General features: G+C 41.0%; 1 protein-coding gene across 1 annotated transcript in view; it reads right to left on the minus strand.

Moving 5' to 3' along the window:
• LOC139384000 (c-ros oncogene 1, receptor tyrosine kinase) overlaps nt 1–18,944 on the minus strand; it is a 678,262-nt gene that overhangs the window by 426,368 nt on the left and 232,950 nt on the right. Inside the window, exon 3 of the mRNA XM_071128628.1 lies at nt 13,700–13,855. Coding sequence (XP_070984729.1) covers nt 13,700–13,855 — 156 coding nt within the window. The remainder of the gene's footprint in view (nt 1–13,699; nt 13,856–18,944) is intronic.

Here is an 18,944-nt window from a genome sequence, read left to right on the forward strand (position 1 = left end):
CATATCACCCATCTGTGTGTAGTTGCCATTAGCACAGATGTTCCCATTCCAAATAGGAGGGAGTAAGTTCCAAATGCAGCCCTTTAAACATTTATAGAGTGAATGATCATGCATGTTAACATGCGCTAATAGGGTTTGCCACTGTCTTGTCATGGTACACTATGTCATCAGAGTTTTTAATATAGACTTTAAGGACCGGTTTCCTGGACACGGATTAAACATAGTCCTGGACTAAAAAGCATGCTCAATTGAGAATCTAAACACTCCATTGACAGTGATTTTTAGTCCCGGACTAGTTCTGATAATCTGTCTGGGAACTTGCCACAATTTTTGTCAGAATTCCCCTCAACCAAGTAAATCCAACTGTTACATTCTCTCTTTCATCAGATGTTTTCTGGTGATTGGAGAGGTTGGTTTCACTTTCAACGCAGAGAATGTAGCAATGTGGCCATCCTCACCACACATTGCCATGTATCCAAGCATGTTGGCATGGAGATACTGGGTCAACCGGCACTAGTTTGCATGTCCTGTTCCTGCCCGCCCTATCAGGTCATGAAAATAGAAAGTGGAGGTTGATGAGGATGATGGCCGGCGCTTCACCGAAATGCATGTTCTTAACTGACTTGTCTAGTTAAATAACGATAAAAAAATGTTAAAATACTTTGAGGACTCGGTGTATATCTTTTACATGACTGACTAAACTTCCAAACAAATGCTCACTAACCTAAACAGTAAGATCATAATAATTCAGTAAAGTGCAGAGAGGACTTTAGTGTAGATTTTTTATAGAACTTACTGAAGTGACTGAACATACAAATGAATGCTGACTAACCTGAACATAATCATGGGAATGTCAGTAAGAGCAGAAGAGTTGACAGTGGTTTTAAAGAAATGATGTTCAACTTCTCTAAATTATTTTGTCCTGACTTGACTGATAACATTAATCTGATAACTGGTCTTTATCTAATCAACCAACTATGTTTAATTGTAACCCAATTAAATGAATCATGCAACTATTAACTCATTAGGAATTGGGGCACCACGAGAGCGGTTCTTTCAAGAGTTATCATCTCCTGAATTAAACTCTAAAGGTCTTTACCTATTACATCCATAAACAGTCAACTTATTAATCATAATCTTATATCATATCATCTTTCTGAACAGTCGTAACCTCCTTGCATCTGAAAAACTCCAAGCCTTACTTATGATTCAGTACTACAAAAATTGGTTCAATTATTTATATATTAGCTAACTAAATGGTAACACAGGATAAACATACACACAATACATTAGAAACAGGTCCCTAAAACGAGTCCGATATCGATATAACCTGAACGGCCGCTCAGCAAGGAAGAAGCCACTGCTCCAAAACTGCCACAAAAAATGCCAGACTACAGTTTGCAACTTTTGGAGAAATGTCCTCTGGTCTGATGAAACAAAAATATAACTGTTTGGCCATAATGACCATCGTTATGTTTGGAGGAAAAGGGGGAGGCTTGCAAGCCGAAGAACACCATCCCAACTGTGAAGCACCGGGGTGGCAGCATCATGTTGTGGGGTGCTTTGCTGCAGGAGGGTCTGGTGCACTGCACAAAATAGATGGCATCAAGAGGATGGAAAATTATGTGGATATATGGAAGCAACATCTCAAGTCATCAGTCAGAAAGTTAAAGCTTGGTTGCAAATGGGTCGTCCAAATGGACAATGACCCCAAGCATACTTCCAAAGTTGTGGCAAAATGGCATAAGGACAACAAAGTCAAGGTATTGGATTGGCCATCAAAACCCTGATCTCAGTCCCATAGAAAATGTGCGTGCAGAACTGAAAATGTGCATGCGAGCAAGGAGGTTCTACAGTACATACCTGATTCAGTTACACCAGCTCTTTCAGGAGGAATGGGCCAAAATTCACCCAACTTATTGTGGGAAGCTTGTGGAAGGCTACCTGAAACGTTTGATCCAAGTTAAACAATTTAAAGGCAATGCTACAAAGTACTTATTGATTGTATGTAAACTTCTGACCCACTGGGAATGTGATGAAAGAAATTAAAGCTCAAATAATTCATTCTCTCTACTATTATTCTGACATTTCACATTCTTAAAATAAAGTGGTGATCCTAACTGACCTAAGACAGGGAATTTTTACTTGGATTAAATGTCAGGAATTGTGAAAAACTGACATTAAATTTATTTCGCTGAGGTGTATGTAAACTTCCGAATTCAACTGTATTTACGTGAAAATGCCTTTGTTTGCCGTGTGTCTCTCCTAACCGGGCAGCCTTGGAAAGGGGGTTGGACCTTATTGCGGCACACTTGTAAGGCTTGTCGTGTAGTGCCAGTGATTGTACAGGAGGTGACTTTATCGTCTCTACCTCGTGTTGAGATTCAGAATTCAAACCACTTTAAACGTGAGCTGCAGATCTAAGTCTCTCTGGTCGTATATGTTAATTCTTAACCCATTATTTTATACAGTTCGTTCAAAGGGGCTGTTCCGACAGACACGCTCTCTGACCTCACTCAAGGGATGGTGACTACATACTGGGCACCATTATAGAAACAATTTCCTCATATATTTTCTAAAATTACATCCCTCTCTTAACAAAAACATGTTCATAATTTTTCATAGCAGGATGGAAACTTTTTGCATGTAGTATGTATACTTTCCAAGTTACAGTATTTCCTTTTATAAGATTTGCAATGACATCACAAAATAACACACACTATGACATTAGTGTTTTTTAGACCACCTCTGACTATTCCCCACATTCTATGTTCGAAATATTTTTTCAGTATTTACTTTAGAACGTGTTAAGAGTTTTGGCGGGAAAAGTCTGTGAAACAAAGTCACATTCCTCGGGTGAATTTGGGGAGGGAATTCCTCTGGTGAATTTAGGGAGGGAAACCTGAATCTTCTCTCTGTGATTTACAACAGAGTGCGAGGTGTTAACCCCCACTAGTTCCCTCCTACCCCACCAAAGCAGTCATTTGGACTCTGTGAGTGGAGTTAATTGATTACCCAAACGTCCATGGTCAGCTGCATTTGTTCTGGTCATAGTGACATAGCAATGAGAGATTCTACAATAGTCAATATCAGACCAAATTAGGCCAATCTTTCTCATCAATCAGTGACAACATTCATGCCAAAATTAAATGTTTTTGTATTTCACGCTCTTGCAAATGCTTGTCTTGGCCTGCAAATCTCTTAATTATGTAAAATACTTTAGCATTTGACTTTGGCCACTTCCCAGACTAATACATTAAAAAGCACTGTTAGTGGATATTTAGACTGTTTGTGTGATATTTATTCAAATGTCCATTTCTCAGACATAGGCTTAAATGGGATAGATATTTTCACAGAAATGTAATTGCTGCCACATTACCCATCCCAACGCATTACATGCATGACGGGTTGAGAGCAGCAAATGATCATCCGCAGCGCATAACTGCATTCCTGGAGCAGTTTTAGAGGTTATGTGCCTTGCTCAAGGGCACAACGGCAGTAGGTTGCACCTGGGATATTAATGCCAGGAGCCCTCCAGTTGTCGTCTTAAATACAACCAGATTTTTCCAAGCAGCTTGGAATTCCAACCAACAACCCTCCTAAAAGGCTACCGCCACCTCACTAGGTCTTTGATTGTACAGTATGTAATATGAAGACTCACAATGTACAATATAATTCAAGCAAGGTTACTCTCTAACCTCGCGGCCTTTGAGTGTAGAATATGACTCAACCAACTCTTTCCACTCAGTGACACATTTTATTTTACTTTCTCATCCCGGTGTACAAATATAGTGACTGCAAACACAACTATGCCACTCAACTCTTGGCTGACAAAGCAGCAGATGAAGATGAATGAAGTGCCAGCCATGTGCCAGCCAAGACCCCAAAACAACAATCCCCCTTTGCCAGTAGCTAGCTACCCCCTCAACACCAATTGTCATCTCTCTTGCCAGCCCAGCAATGCTTTTTGCTGCCCCTCTACTTTCTGAGAGAAAATCACCTCAGACAGATGACCTCGATCACTAGCCACAGTGTACGTAGAATCTCAACAAGGAGGTCCTCCCGGGTGGCGCAGTGGCCTAGGGCACTGCATCGCAGCGCTAGCTGTGCTACCTGGAGGTCCGTTGGGCGAAGCACAATTGGCCTAGCATCGTCCGGGTTAGGGAGGGCTTGGCCGGTAGGGATATCCTTGTCTCATCGCGGGCCGGGCGCAGTGCACGCTAACCAAGGTCGCCAGATGCACGGTGTTTCCTCCGACACATTGGTGCGTCTGGCTTCCGGGTTGGATGTGCGCTGTGTTAAGAAGCAGTGCGGCTCGGTTGGGTTGTGTTTCGGAGGACGCATGGCTTTCAACCTTTGTCTCTCCCGAGCCCGTTCGGGAGTTGTAGCGATGAGACAAGATAGTAATTACTCACAATTGGATACCATGAAATTGGTATCCAATTGTTAGGGTGTAAAAAGGGGTAAACAAAATTATCTCAACAAGGCCTGCAATGGCTCAGAGTTTTATAATGCTTGGTGGCTGTAGGGTATAGTGTAATCTCCTTGAGCAATTTATGGTATATTGGAGAGGCAGGGTGCTGAATGGGTGCTGAACACAAAAAAGCTTTGTTGAATCAAGAGGCTTCAGTCATGTTGCCTTGTTGTACGGTACAGTTGGGCAAAATATACATGTTCCATGTTCCAAGAGTCCAGTGTCCTTTTTTCCTGAATCTAGAGACCCACAGTATGCAGTGTTTTGTTATGGCTCAGCACCTTGATAATTAGTTGATTTGCTGAATTAAGTACAGTGAGGCAAAAAAGTATTTAGTCAGCCACCAATTGTGCAAGTTCTCCCACTTAAAAAGATGAGAGAGGCCTGTAATTTTCATCATAGGTACACTTCCACTATGACAGACAAAATGGGAAAAATGAATCCAGAAAATCACATTGTAGGATTTTTTATGAATTTATTTGCAAATTATGGTGGAAAATGAGTATTTGGTCAATAACAAAAGTTTATCTCAAAACTTTGTTATATACCCTTTGTTGGCAATGACAGAGGTCAAACGTTTTCTGTAAGTCTTCACAAGGTTTTCACACACTGTTGCTGGTATTTTGGCCCATGCCTCAATGCAAATCTCCTCTAGAGCTGTGATGTTTTGGGGCTGTTGCTGGGCAACACGAACTTTCAACTCCCTCCAAAGATTTTCTATGGGGTTGAGATCTGGAGACTGGCTAGGTCACTCCAGGACCTTGAAATGCTTCTTACGAAGCCACTCCTTCGTTGCCCGGGCGGTGTGTTTGGGATCATTGTCATGCTGAAAGACCCAGCCACGTTTCATCTTCAATGCCCTTGCTGATGGTAGGCTTTGTTACTTTGGTCCCAGCTCTCTGCAGGTCATTCACTAGGTCCCCCCATGTGGTTCTGGAATTTTTACTCACTGTTCTTGTGATCATTTTGTCCCCACTGGGTGAGATCTTGCGTGGAGCCCCAGATTGAGGGAGATTATCAATGATCTTGTATGTCTTCCATTTCCTAATAATTGCTCCCACAGTTGATTTCTTCAAACCAAGCTGCTTACCTATTGCAGATTCAGTCTTCCCAGCCTGGTGCAGGTCTACAATTTTGTTTCTGGTGTCCTTTGACAGCTCTTTGGTCTTGGCCATAGTGGAGTTTGGAGTGTGACTGTTTGAGGTTGTGGACAGGTGTCTTTTATACTGATAACAAGTTCAAACAGGTGCCATCAATACAGGTAACGAGTGGAGGACAGAGGAGCCTCTTAATCTTGACCATACTTGAGACGCAGACGTCTCAAGTATGCCCCTGGAAATGCAAATGCGCTACGCTAAATGCTAAATGTACTCGTTACAACTCAATCTTTGATCAAAATTCACAAGCAGGGTATTGAATTAAAGCTACACTCGTTGTGAACCTAGCCAGCAAGTCAGATTTTTAAAATGCTTTTCGGCGAAAGCATCAGAAGCTATTATCTGATAGCATGCACCCCCCAAAATGCCAGCACGACACGTAAACAACAGATTTTGCGGTAGCCGGCGCTACCCAAAACGCAGAAATAAAATATAAAACATTCATTACCTTTGACGAGCTTCTTTCTTGGCACTCCTATATGCCCCATAAACATCACTATTGGGTATTTTTTTCGTTTAAATCGGTCCATATATACCCAAAATAGCTTTGTATGGAAGCTGTGTCATTCAGAAAAAATCATCGTTTTTAAACGCTGCGTAATTTTTTAAAATTAAAAAAGTTGACGATAAACTTTCACAAAACACTTCGAAATCCTTTTGTAATCCAACTTTAGGTATTAGTAAACATTTATAATCTATCAAAATGATTACAGGGCGATGTCTTTTCAATAGGTCTTCACTTGCAAAACAATGGCTTCTAATGTCTTCATCAACTGCATCCGGGTGAAGACTGGGAAAATGGAGGTCAGATAGATGGATTTTCCAACAATTAATTCAATTGAAAATGAGGACAATGGCGCCATCGTGCGCAATTTGTATGAATTGCAGGCAGTTCGATATTAAATTCTGTTCTCTTTTAACAACTCGTGGAAGTGACTTATGGAAATTATTTTTAGCTTTCAGAGAGCAGTTTTTCAATGAAACACACGATCTGTTATAGTCACAGCCGTGATTTAACCAGTTTTATAAACTTCAGAGTGTTTTCTATCCACACATACTAATCATATGCATATACTATATTCCTGGCATGAGTAGCAGGACGCTGAAAAGTTGCGCGATTTTTAACAGAATTTTCGAAAAAGGAGGGGGTAGAAGTAAGAGGTTAAAGAAGAAGTTACAGGTCTGTGATAGCCAGACATTTTGCTTGTTTGTAGGTGACCAAATACTTATTTTCCACCATAATTTGCAAATAAATTCATAAAAAATCCTACAATGTGATTTTCTGGATTTTCTTCTCTCATTTTGTCTGTCATAGTTGAAGTGTACCTATGATGAAAATTACAGGCCTCTCTCATCTTTTTAAGTGGGAGAACTTGCACAATTGGTGGTTGACCAAATACTTTTTTGCCCCACTGTATGTGTGTGCTGTGCTAGAACAAAAGCCTGCACACACTGTGGGTCTGCAGGACCAGGTTTGAAAAACAGTGTATTAGAGGGGATCAACCACAGTGAGAGCATCTTGACAATAACTAAGAATTCATACAGTTTTGATTGTTTAGAACAACCTTAACCGTGCCGATATCAGTCATAAAGGTACATTAAATAAAGTAAATGACATAGTTATTTTGATTGAGCCAGTTAGATAGCTGTTGTGATGAGAGGTCCTCTCAGGGGAAGGGTCACCAAGGGTTCAACAGGGGGAGCCAAATCTCTGCCCGACCTAAACAGTTTGCCCTCTAAAGTCATTATATGGATGAGGAAATACAACATTCGGTAAAAAAAAAATAAGTACAAGTAAATAAATGAATACATCATGTGTACATTAATTACCAGTCTGAGTGAGAGTGGTGCCAATATCAACACGAGCTCGTCTGGAATCTAATTGGGTAGTGTACCCTAGAGACCCATTTGAATGGACGGTTATGAAAGCAATGCAGGAGCTGTGTAACTTTGAGTTAGTTATATCATATGACACAGATACCGTCAACCTTCACTTGAACTTTGGATGTTTCTTATTTAGACTTCAGAGGAATGGTTTCTGGCGTCTGTGAGAAAAAAAACAAGAGCTAGTAAAAATCAATGTAATAGAAAACTACATCCCCCAAATTTAGCCTTTGAGATAATGCTGCTGCATCGTCTTCCCTCCGCTCTATGTAGTCCCTGACGACTTGCTTTTCCCTTTGAAGATAATTGCTTCACTAAATAATTTATTATCTCCCAATAGTACAAGCTAAGTCAATCTATTTGCTTGCAACTGTATTAGTATGTGTCACAAACAGAAGAAATGAGTGTGTGTCTGGCCTATGAAGTAATGCTTGATAATGTCACTGCATTGGCAGGTAAAGTTATTACATTTTTAAAGATGCAAAGGCCTGCATGCAAACAAGAATGTGTGTGTGTGCGTGTGTGTGTGTGTGTGTGTGTGTGTGTGTGTGTGTGTGTGTACGTGCATGTGTGTCTGTACGTGTGTGTGTGTGTGTGTATGTGTGTGTGTGTGTGTGTGTGTGTGTGTTCTTGTGGGCATGCACGCGCATGTGTCTGGTAGGCAAGGCAGGCATCTCAAATTCAATCCTAACCTATACCATAACAATAATGTGTCTCATCCCTAACCCTAACCCAAATCCAACCTACACCCGATACCTGATCTAACCTGTTTACACTAGCACAGTATCCATACTACGACAGCTTCAATGAGTCCAGGATAATTGTTTCCCAAGAAAAGGCCCCTTCAACGTTCACATGCTACATTTCCACAATACTCGTGATCTGATATTTGAGGCACTTTGTATTGAAAAGGACATCATCAGGGGTGCTGTTTGATTATTCCTTGATTATCTCCTTGGTTCTGCCCTCAAGGTAAACAGTAAAACAGCAACAGCAGGTTGAGGAAAAGAGAAATGTTTTGTTATAGATGCACCCATCTTGGCTTCCTTCCTCCCCCCTCTATCTCTAGTTATCTCTCTGTATATCTTCCCCTTTGTCATAGCAAGGTTGAGGAGTCACACACTGTGCTCCTGCCCCCATTCAAACTCCAGATGACACTTTGTCTGCACTCTGTCGCTAAAAAACAAATCAATGGCCATGGCAAACAAGCAACCTACTGGATATCTCCCCCCTGCCGGTGCCCCTCTAGGCCAGCTGATGCCTTTTCACCTCGGCGTGTGTGAACGAAAATCTATGTGTAATCATATTCACACAAATCCTCTGCAGTGGCAGTGGGGGGGTAGACATCTGGAATTGAGAATGGCCCTCTTGAATCGAGGGGTTGCGAGAGAAGCCAAGCGCTTTGAAAATAATTGTCTTTTTCATCAAGCTTGATTTCTTCTAAATCTCTGCACCTTAACAGAGGTGATTCATTTGTAATCTGCGCTATTCGCCACACCAGCCATGTCTCAGAGGAGACAAATCATATTGGGCTCAAAGATGGCTGCTTCGTTCAGTTGACCGGCTATGCAGATTTTCCCACTGTCACCTCCAGCCTTGCTGGAGTGCCCTCTGACACTGGACCCAGCCTTTGCAGTCACACAGCCTTAATCAACAATTCTACCCCATGATCCCCTATGCTAATCGCCTGGCCAAAGACATCAGTGCCCCAAGCTATTGTCATATAGCGGGGGAAGAGTCGGATGCAGTGCAGTCACTTAGCATGCTATGCTAAGCCCTGCTAGTGTGGATAAAGAGTCCCACCCTGAGTGGGATTAGATGTTGTTTAAGAGTACTTACACCAGGGCAAAGCAAATCAACATATGCTTCAATTACGTGTAGGCTTTGCATGTGCCAAGTCAGTAAGTCTTTGGTGAACCTCTAGGTAGTTTAACTAGGTCTAAGACGTGTGCTGTCTTAAAGTGGGTTGTCCGTACTATTAGTGCTATAGTGCTAGATATAGAAGTGAGTCTATGTATGCCAAAGCAATTGTCCCAAAAACCACCCCCCTGCTTTATCAATGCTTGTGTGATAGGTCATCTGTTATTCTCACCTAAAAGCAGCTAGCCAGTATCGCAGGTTCCCAATGTAGTGCGACAGCCTAGAAGTTTAACTTTACCATAGAATAACGAAAGAGCTTGTGCATTTCCCGGATCATATTTATCCAACTTTTCAGCCCTTATTTCCGTCCCTATAAATTGCAGGCGCCGGTGGAATGTACTGAGACAGCGGCTACGCCTAATCATTCAAAGCACGCCCACCGCATTTGCCTGATCTAAAGGGTTGAGGTGATTATGCACGTACATTTCCTTTGTGCTTATTTTACCTTCAGCCATGTATGGTGCACTCCTTTTTTTGTTACCCACGTGTAGATGACATTGATTGCTGCTGCCAGGTTGCAACTGGTGGAAGGGAAGCGAGAGACAGAGAGGGCCTGAACAGGTAACTGTTCAGGTGACTTTATAGCCTGTGGCTTTAAAGTCAGATCACGTTAATTTGATCACCCTCGTGTAATTTATCTGTGTATTATTACAATTTAAAATTCCTGCATTGGGCACAAGCCCTACGTTCAACTGTCTTTGAGGCAGGTGCTACAATTATTTCAGTGAGAATTAATTATTATGTTTCCTATCCGACCACATGCTGTTGTGGCTTCAGCATTTCACCAAAACTAAATGTATTATGTCTGACTTTATAGTCCACTGTGGCTAAACAAAATCAGAAAGTATCTGCTGTTAAATATATACGAGATATCATCTTTGATCACTTTGTCATTACGTTTGTTTGGGTTGTTTCCATTGTTGGTATCATTACCTTGCAATTTCAAAGACTTTACGGACTTTACGGAATTATCAGGCGAGTGTGGCGATACAAAGAGAGGTAACTGAATTGCATTGACTGACTGAGGCTTTGTAGAGCGTCTCCCTCTCTATACTTTATGGATTAACGTGGCCTTTTTTAATCTCAACCCATCATTTAGAATGCTTGAGGGGACATGATAAATATCATTAGAACATGTAAGGAAGTGGACACACCCTCCATTCTCACCATCATCTCTGGAGATGAGTTTTCTCCTCTTACAAACGCAAAGCTATGCTAAGAACATGACTGAGGCTTGGGAATAATGGTGCTTTTGTACTCACGTTTGAAATGATACAGACTACTACCATGAATTGTCTCCTTGGAGATACAGTGCATTCGGAAAGTATTCAGACCCCTTGACTTTTTCCACATTTTGTTAAGTTACAGCCTTATTCTTAAATTGATTAAATAAAAAAAAAATCCTCATCAATCTACACACAATACCCAATAATGACAAAGTGAAAACAGGTTAAGAATGTTTCGCAAAAAACAGAAATAGCTCATTTACACAAGTATTTGCTATGAGACTCGAAATTGAGCTAAGGTGCATCATGTTTCCATTGATCATCATTGAGATGTTTCTACAACTTGGTTGGAGTCCACTAGTGGTATATTCAATTGATTGGACATGATTTGGAAAGGCACACACCTGTCTATATAAGGTCCCACAGTTGACAGTGCATGTCAGATCAAAAAACAAGCCATGACGTCGAAGGAATTGTCCGTAGAGCTCAAAGACAGAATTGTGTCGAGGCACAGATCTGAGGAAGGGTACCAAAATATTTCTGAAGCATTCCATAATTCTTAAAACTTCTCTAGGATAGGGGGCAGCATTTGGAATTTTGGATGAAAAGCATGCCCAAATTCAACTGCCTGCTACTCATCCCCAGAAGATAAGATATGCATAGTATTTGTAGATTTGGATCATGATTGTGAGTATAACAGAACGTATGTAGCAGGCGAAACCCCGAGGACAAACCATTCAGATTTTTTTTTACATTTGAGGTCACTCTCTTTTCAATGAGCTTTCATTGGGAATCCAGATTTCGAAGGGACTTGCTTGCAGTTCCTACAGCTTCCACTGGAAGTCACCAGTCTTTAGAAACTGGTTGAGGTTTTTCCTTTGTGTAATGAAGAAGTAGCCCTGTTCAAAACGAGGGTCACTTCATGTGTACTGTTTGATAGAGGCGTGTTACCAGAAAGCTAGCGTCAGTTTGTTTTCTTCCTGTATTGAACACAGATCATCCCGTCTTCAATTTTATCGATTATTTACTTTAAAAAATACCTAAAGTTGTATTACAAAAGTAGTTTTGGCAAAGTTTACAGGTAACTTTGAGATATTTTGTAGTCACGTTGCGCAAGTTGGAACCAGTGTTTTTCTGGAACAAACGCGCCAAATAAATGGACATTTTGGATATATATCTACGGAATTAATCGAACAAAAGGACCATTTGAGATGTTTATGGGACATATTGGAGTGCCAAAAGAAGAAGCTCGTCAAAGGTAAGGCATGATTTATATTTTTATTTCTGCGTTTTGTGTCGAGCCTGCAGGGTTGAAGTGCTGGGGAAGTACCTTCTACATCATTTTCTCTTTCATTCAGCAACTTTAAAATTACACAGAAGTACAGTGTCCATATTAGGCCAGCCTCAGTCTCAGCAGGACTTACTGGATACATTGTATTTCATACTCTTTTGTTGACGGAGGTGCTATCCTCAGATAATAGCATCGTCTGCTTTTGCCGAAAAGCCTTTTTAAAATCTGACATGTTGGCTGGATTCACAACACGTGTAGCTTTAATTTGGTATCTTACATGTGTGACTTCATGAAAGTTAGATTTTTATAGTAATTTATTTGAATTTGGCGCTCTGCATTTTCTCTGGCTTTTGGCTAAGTGGGACGCTACCATTCCACATATCCCAGAGAGGTTCAATTGAAGAAGTTTGTAACCACCAAGATTCTTCCTAGAGCTGGCCGCCTGGCTAAACTGAGCTATCGGGGGAGAAGAGCCTTAGTCAGGGAGGTGACCAAGAACCTGATCAGGCCTTTATGGTAGAGTGGCCAGACCGAATCCACTCCTCAGTAAAAGGTACATGACAGCCCACTTGGAGTTTGCCAAAGGGTACCTAAAGGACTCTCAGACCATGACAAACAATATTCTATGGTGTGATGAAACCAATATTAAACTCTGGAGGAAACCTGGCACTATCCATACGGTGAAGCATGGTGCTGGCAGCATCATGCGGTGGGGATGTTTTTCAGCGGAGGGAACTGGGAGGCTAGTCAGGAACGGAGAAAAATACAGAGCGATCCTTCATGAAAACCTGCTCCAGAGCACTCAGGACCTCAGACTGGGGCGAAGGTTCACCTTCCAACAGGACAGTGACCTTAAGCGGGACAAGTCTCTGAAAGACCTTGAGTGGCCTGCCAGAGGCCGGACTCGAACCCGATCTAACATCTCTGAAGAGACCTGAAAATAGCTATGAAGCAACACTCCCCATCCAATCTGACAGCTTGAGAGGATCTGCAGGGAAGAAATGGGAGAAACTCCCCAAATACAGGAGTTGCCAAGCTTGTAGCTCCATACCCAAGAAGAATCAAAGCTGTAATCACTGCCAATGGTGCTTCAACAAAGTAAAGAGTAAATGGTCTAAATACTTATGGAAATGTCATATTTCAGTTTTTGCTTTGCCATTATGGGGTATTGTTTGTGATTGATGAAGGGAAAAAACTATTTAATCCATTTTAGAATAAGGCTGGAAGGTAACAAAATGTGGAAAAAGTCAAGTGGTCTGCATACTTTCCGAATGCACTGTATATCAACAACACTCTGGAATAGAGTCTAAGTTTTCATGCATGTCGTGTAATATTCTACCTGAAGGTTTCACCCAGTTAAAAGCATCTCTGGTTATCTTCAGCCTTGTTCCGTGTTGTCCTTTTGTGTTCTCCTAGTGTAGTATTCTAACATTGAAAACCTCTTTTCCTGTAGCACCACCGTAACCAAATGTCTTTGTTGAACCAAGGTTGTAAAACAAACACAAAAGCAGCTTTTCCAAAGAGTGATTCCTGAACAAGCACACAGCATTTCTGAAAATAATCTTAGGTATGAGTGTTGGTTGTCTCCTCTGTATGAAATACAATGTATCCAGTAAGTCCTGCTGAGACTGAGGCTGGCCTAATATGGACACTGTACTTCTGTATCATTTTAAAGTTGCTAAATGAAAGAGAAAATGATGTAGAAGGTACTTCCCCAGTTTCGGAGTTGCGATACCTTCATTCTTACCTTCCTCCCAGCCCTGTGTACTTCCTCCTTTCTTCTCCCTCCTCCCGTTCCCCTCTTCCCAGGGGTTCTCTGCCGCCACCACGCTCCATGTGAAATCCGGGTTATCCTCAGGCTGCGGGTGGTCACATGACTTCCTGTTGCCGGGGCACCCCGTATCTAAAGGAAGATGATATACAGTCAATTCACGGCATGTAGCTACTATGGGTGAATTGTGTCATAAATCATAAACAAAATGGCTGCATCTCAAGTCATGAGTGGCCTCTTTCCCCTTGCCTTCTCTTTCAAGCACTGATCTGAAAATACAGGATGAAAGCAATATGGCTGGAGGTCCACTGTTGCACTCGATCAGTTTGGATCAAGGAAAGGAGATAAGTAGAGGAAGCTGCTTTCGAGTATTGAGATGTACCCCATGTAGAAGTGCAGAAGATGAGGAGCAGGAGGAGTATGAAGATCAAAATGAGAAGTATGTTTTCCAAAGAGAGCTATTCTGTAAAGTTTAAACCCATCTGTTACAGTTTAGAATTATCGGTGAGACACACGGGCTATACAAATTATTGTTGGAAGTGAACACAAAGGCAACAGGCAACTGCTTCAGAAGTAATTCAATTTGTAGCGCACACGGAAACAATCCCTTCTCTGTAAGGTATTGTATAATCCACAAAGTCAAATTGCTGTTTTCCAGGGAAGGTTAGCATGCACCTATAGATTTTCAAACAATCCGCTGTTATTACAATAATAAACCATTCAGAAAAGTATCACTCAGACAGACAATTGAACAGTGGTGGTGCACACTCCCTCCCTCTTTCCTTCGTTCCCTACCTACATCCATCCATCCATAAATTCATTGTTCCCTCCCGAGATGGCCACCAGCAGAGAAACAGAGATGTCCCTGTGGCTTAGGTAACTGACAATCTGTCTTTTGGAGTGCTCTATCAGTTTCAAATGGTTTCTCGCCATGGGTTATTGTACAAAAAAGCCCCAAGCCAGAGTGAATCTATCAGCCTATCATTCAATCACCTCTCAGGGGTCCTGGCAGGCTGGACGCTTTACACAACAACATGCTGTAGCGGAAGACACAAAACATGACCTCATAGCTGTAAAGTCTGTTAACTGAGGTGTTTCTTGTTGCATCAGTGAACATCGTTAGATAGAAGCACATCCATAGATGTTTATCTTTGGTTCAGCATGAGTATGACTGTATACTGTGTGATATAAACTGTCCTGTATACACTAGTGTTACAGATACAGGTATCCTGTGTGTGTATTTATTTTCTCTCCTTCTCCCCTCACAGGTGGCATTCATCATTCCCCAATCAGTCATCAATCAGTCGCTAAGCAGAAGACACACCTGCTCCTGTTTCCATTACCCTATCACATTCCCTTTCCCTTGGTTTAAAAACCCTGTCTGTTGTTTGCTCTAAAGTGCCATATCTCTGTCAATCTCTCGGTAGTTCTCTGGTTTTGTTTTCACTACTACATGTCACTTTGTCCCCCACATGTGAGTATTGTTTTTGTTATGTTTGATGGTGGGAAAAGGGGGTACTAAGACCAGTCGCCCATGGGCATACACTACCCGTAGGTAAACTTTGTTTAAAAACACTAGTTAGAACTGTGTTTTTTTTTTTAGTTAGTTAGTTAGCTGTATTGAAGTAGGCTAGTCTAGCTTAGGGGTATTTTTGGATATTTGTTTCTTTCCTTGGGTCGAGCTCAGCCCCCCCCCAATCCCCTCCCCCCCCCCCCCTTACCGTGTGTTTGCAAATAAACCCTGAGTGTTTGACGGTAGATATTAGTTGTCTGTGGTTATTTCGTTCTCACCGTTACTTTGTGATTTGTAACACTAGAGAGGGGATTCACAAGCCATGCAATTGGTGTAAAAATGCTGACTGACAACTTCTACCACACGGTAGTTAATTTATTCCCCTTGTGATTTACAGAATGGTGTGTGGGATTTATACCAAGTTGCTGTTACAGTAGGCCTATTGTGAATCCCAAAAATGTGTTATGTGGCCAGGAGCGTTTATGATCCGGAGTTCGGTATGGTACTGTTTTATGCACTCTTTGAGGACCATTGCATGACCGAGGTCACTTGGGGTTCACTCAACCATTTACCGGGCAGACTGTTTTTAGGCCCCAAGTAAGGGACATTTACAAGTGAACTTAAGTTATTATTTTGAGACTGTGTTGTGACCTTTATGTGCTTTATTTTGGTAATACAACCAATGCAAAAAAGCATGGTTGTTTTGAAGTTATTTCGATGTTTCAAGGTTTTTGCAACACTGACTTTTACATAAGCCCTTTGCTTTCTCCTTTTGTTGATGAGTTGGTCGCATCTGTCAGTAAAGTCTACACCAATACAAATTTTCTCTGGTAGGCACGACCTAACCGGCACCCCTAACAACAAGTCAAAACCGTTACAACACACACGTCAAAATGAGAATGCATGAGTACAAAAGATCCCTACCAATGTGTTCTCCAGCTCATAAAATATTTTAGAAAAAGGCTCACTGCTGGTTTTTTGCAAGGTATGGAAAACAGGGGTGTCAAGCCAAAAGTATTACTTGTTAAACAATCTCTTTCTCTGAGCAACAGTATTAATAAAGTAAACTTCTTTTTTTAATACAATTAGCTTAGTATTTGTATTTTATACAGTAATTGTTGCTCATCTTTATCAAGGGTGTCAATTTCAGACCCCACTGTACACAGATACACACTGAAATAGAGAAACATCCCTTACAGACACTTATCTTCTATACATGACTCACACACTCAGACAAATGTATGCAAGACAGTCTTATGCACACATATCTAAATATACAAATATATATCACAGATATACTACTTATACATGACTGACTCTCCAGCAGGCACAAACACATTTACTCACACACACACACACACACACAAATAGCTATTGTACATTTGGCTGTTTCTCCCATTTTTCACTCTCGTATACCGCACACATTAACGCATGCAAAAGCACACTTGTGCATTATGACTGCCTTACCACTCATGCACGTTGCCAAATCGGCCAGAGAAATGACTCCAGGCTTTCAACGGAATCACAAGGCTGGCACAAGGCTTTCCCATCCACTACATGAGCAAACCGTGTGAATTGCCCATTTATCCTCATTTGGATCCCTAACTCATTCGTATGTCTTAATGTGCCCCTAAATACGTAATCACATTCCCTTTGGTATCACTCAGCAATACTACTGTGATAGAGAAATTATGTATTCACCTTATTTGTTGGGTATTTTAATTATTTAATTAACAAACTAAGATATTTCTGTCCTGCTAATACTGAGTTTAATGGTGTCCCCTCTAGCTTCCTGCAGCTAGTCTGTGTGAGGAAATGGGTTTTACTAGCGAGCTATACAACTTTACAGCCACGTTCCATTCTATGATCAGTGGTGCACTGGGGAGATGTATTACATGGACTGGCTGTACCTGGGATAGAGATGGACTGGAACAAAGGGTCCTAGACATCCTTGTCATCAGGGAAATTAAGCCAGGGTTGGGTGTTAGAACAACATGTGTTAACGACAGGATGAACCCAAAGTGGCTTATGATGCTGTTTGACCTGCCCGAGAGTTGTGGAACTAAACATTATTGGTGTCATGTCTGTTTCATTGATAGGGAAGCTCTCGGCAACACAACTTAGTGTGCGGTCGACGGGTTCGTTATTGCAATATTAAATAAATAAAAATGTTTTAAGGAATAACCAAGTCTCTCTCAGTACTGAATTTCCACGACCCTACATATGATGGTTTGATTACACCATCAAAGATGTCAAGCTTATTCTTATTCTATGTTTCCACAACTGCCAAAGTAAACAGAAGCAGCAGTCTTCTCTCAATGTATTTTTTTTTTCATCCGGTTCTTGTCTTTGTTTCTGTCAAGGAATTCATTTTGTTTGGCAAAGGGATGTTTTTTCAGAGAAGGTCAAGGTAAACACCATTTCTGTGTTTGGCCCTTGGTACAATGTAATTTAAGCTGGCATTCTGAATCGCATAATTAAAATGGTGTTTCTAAAGAATTTAGACTCAGTTTTAGTGATGTGAAGGTTTTACTAGAATATGCAATATCCCAGCCCTTGTTAGGCCCAGATTTTCACGTGTTTTAAATATATTTCCAGCTGAGGTTGGAATGATACTGAGAAATTGATGGGATGGAGTTTTAGCCTGCTTGAAGACATCAGGCAGTACAAATTAATAGACCAATAACAAATAGTTTCAAACCTCTCTGCCAATAACAGCTGGTTTTCAGGTTACAATCCTCTCATTAGGCTTTTCTAATTAATCCCCTCACTTAGACCAGTCCTAGCAAAACTCTTGCTTGAGAAATTACTCTTTGCTATGGTCTCAGAACAAAGGGTATGGTTAGGTTACAGCATTGTTCCCAGGGATACAAAAATATCAAAATACACAATGTACTTTCAGAGGTACACCTCATATGGTACTGTTCATACCATTTTAGGGTACATGGGCCGATAATCTAGTACAATGGTACATTTCTGCACCCAATATTTTGAATTTAAAAAGGTACAATCATCACATGTGCAAAAACCACCCATTATATTTCCCAGCATGCTCTAAAGCAGGATCGTTTTTTGAATTGTTTGTTTCAATGTGTATTTTTGCGTGCACATTGAATGATCTCATGCTACATAAAGATAAATATCACATTTTTCTAAACTAATCCAATCTGTTAGTAGTTGGATTTATTGAACCCATTAGTTAATAAGATGGTTATTCCCGTTCAGATGGTTTAGGTACTCTCATACATTTTTCTTACCTTTACAGTTATTCTAAATTCAGGTGATTTAAAAGTTAACCAATTTGGATATCCTAAATCTGTCTGGAATACAATAAGAATGACGTCACTTTGCAGGCCAGCAAAATTTGATTTGCCTGATGTGGTTTCAGACCATTGTCTTGGAGTAAAACTTGGCTGTCAAAGAATGGCATTATGGTATACACTGAGTGTACAAAACATTGGGAGCACCTGCTCTTTCCATGAGACAGAGCAGGTGAATACAGGCAAACTATGATCCCTTCTTGATGTCACTTGTTAAATCCACTTCAATCAGTGTAGAGGAAGGGGAGGAGACAAGTTAACTGACTTGCCTAGTTAAAGGTATAAAAAAAATACAAAAATTGCCAAATCGGCACTCAAAAATATCGATTTCTGATTGTTATGAAAACTTGAAATCGGCCATTTCGAATTAATCGGTCGACCTCATATG

The sequence above is a fragment of the Oncorhynchus clarkii genome, chromosome 25 (assembly GCF_045791955.1).
Source record: "Oncorhynchus clarkii lewisi isolate Uvic-CL-2024 chromosome 25, UVic_Ocla_1.0, whole genome shotgun sequence".
NCBI lineage: Eukaryota > Metazoa > Chordata > Actinopteri > Salmoniformes > Salmonidae > Oncorhynchus > Oncorhynchus clarkii.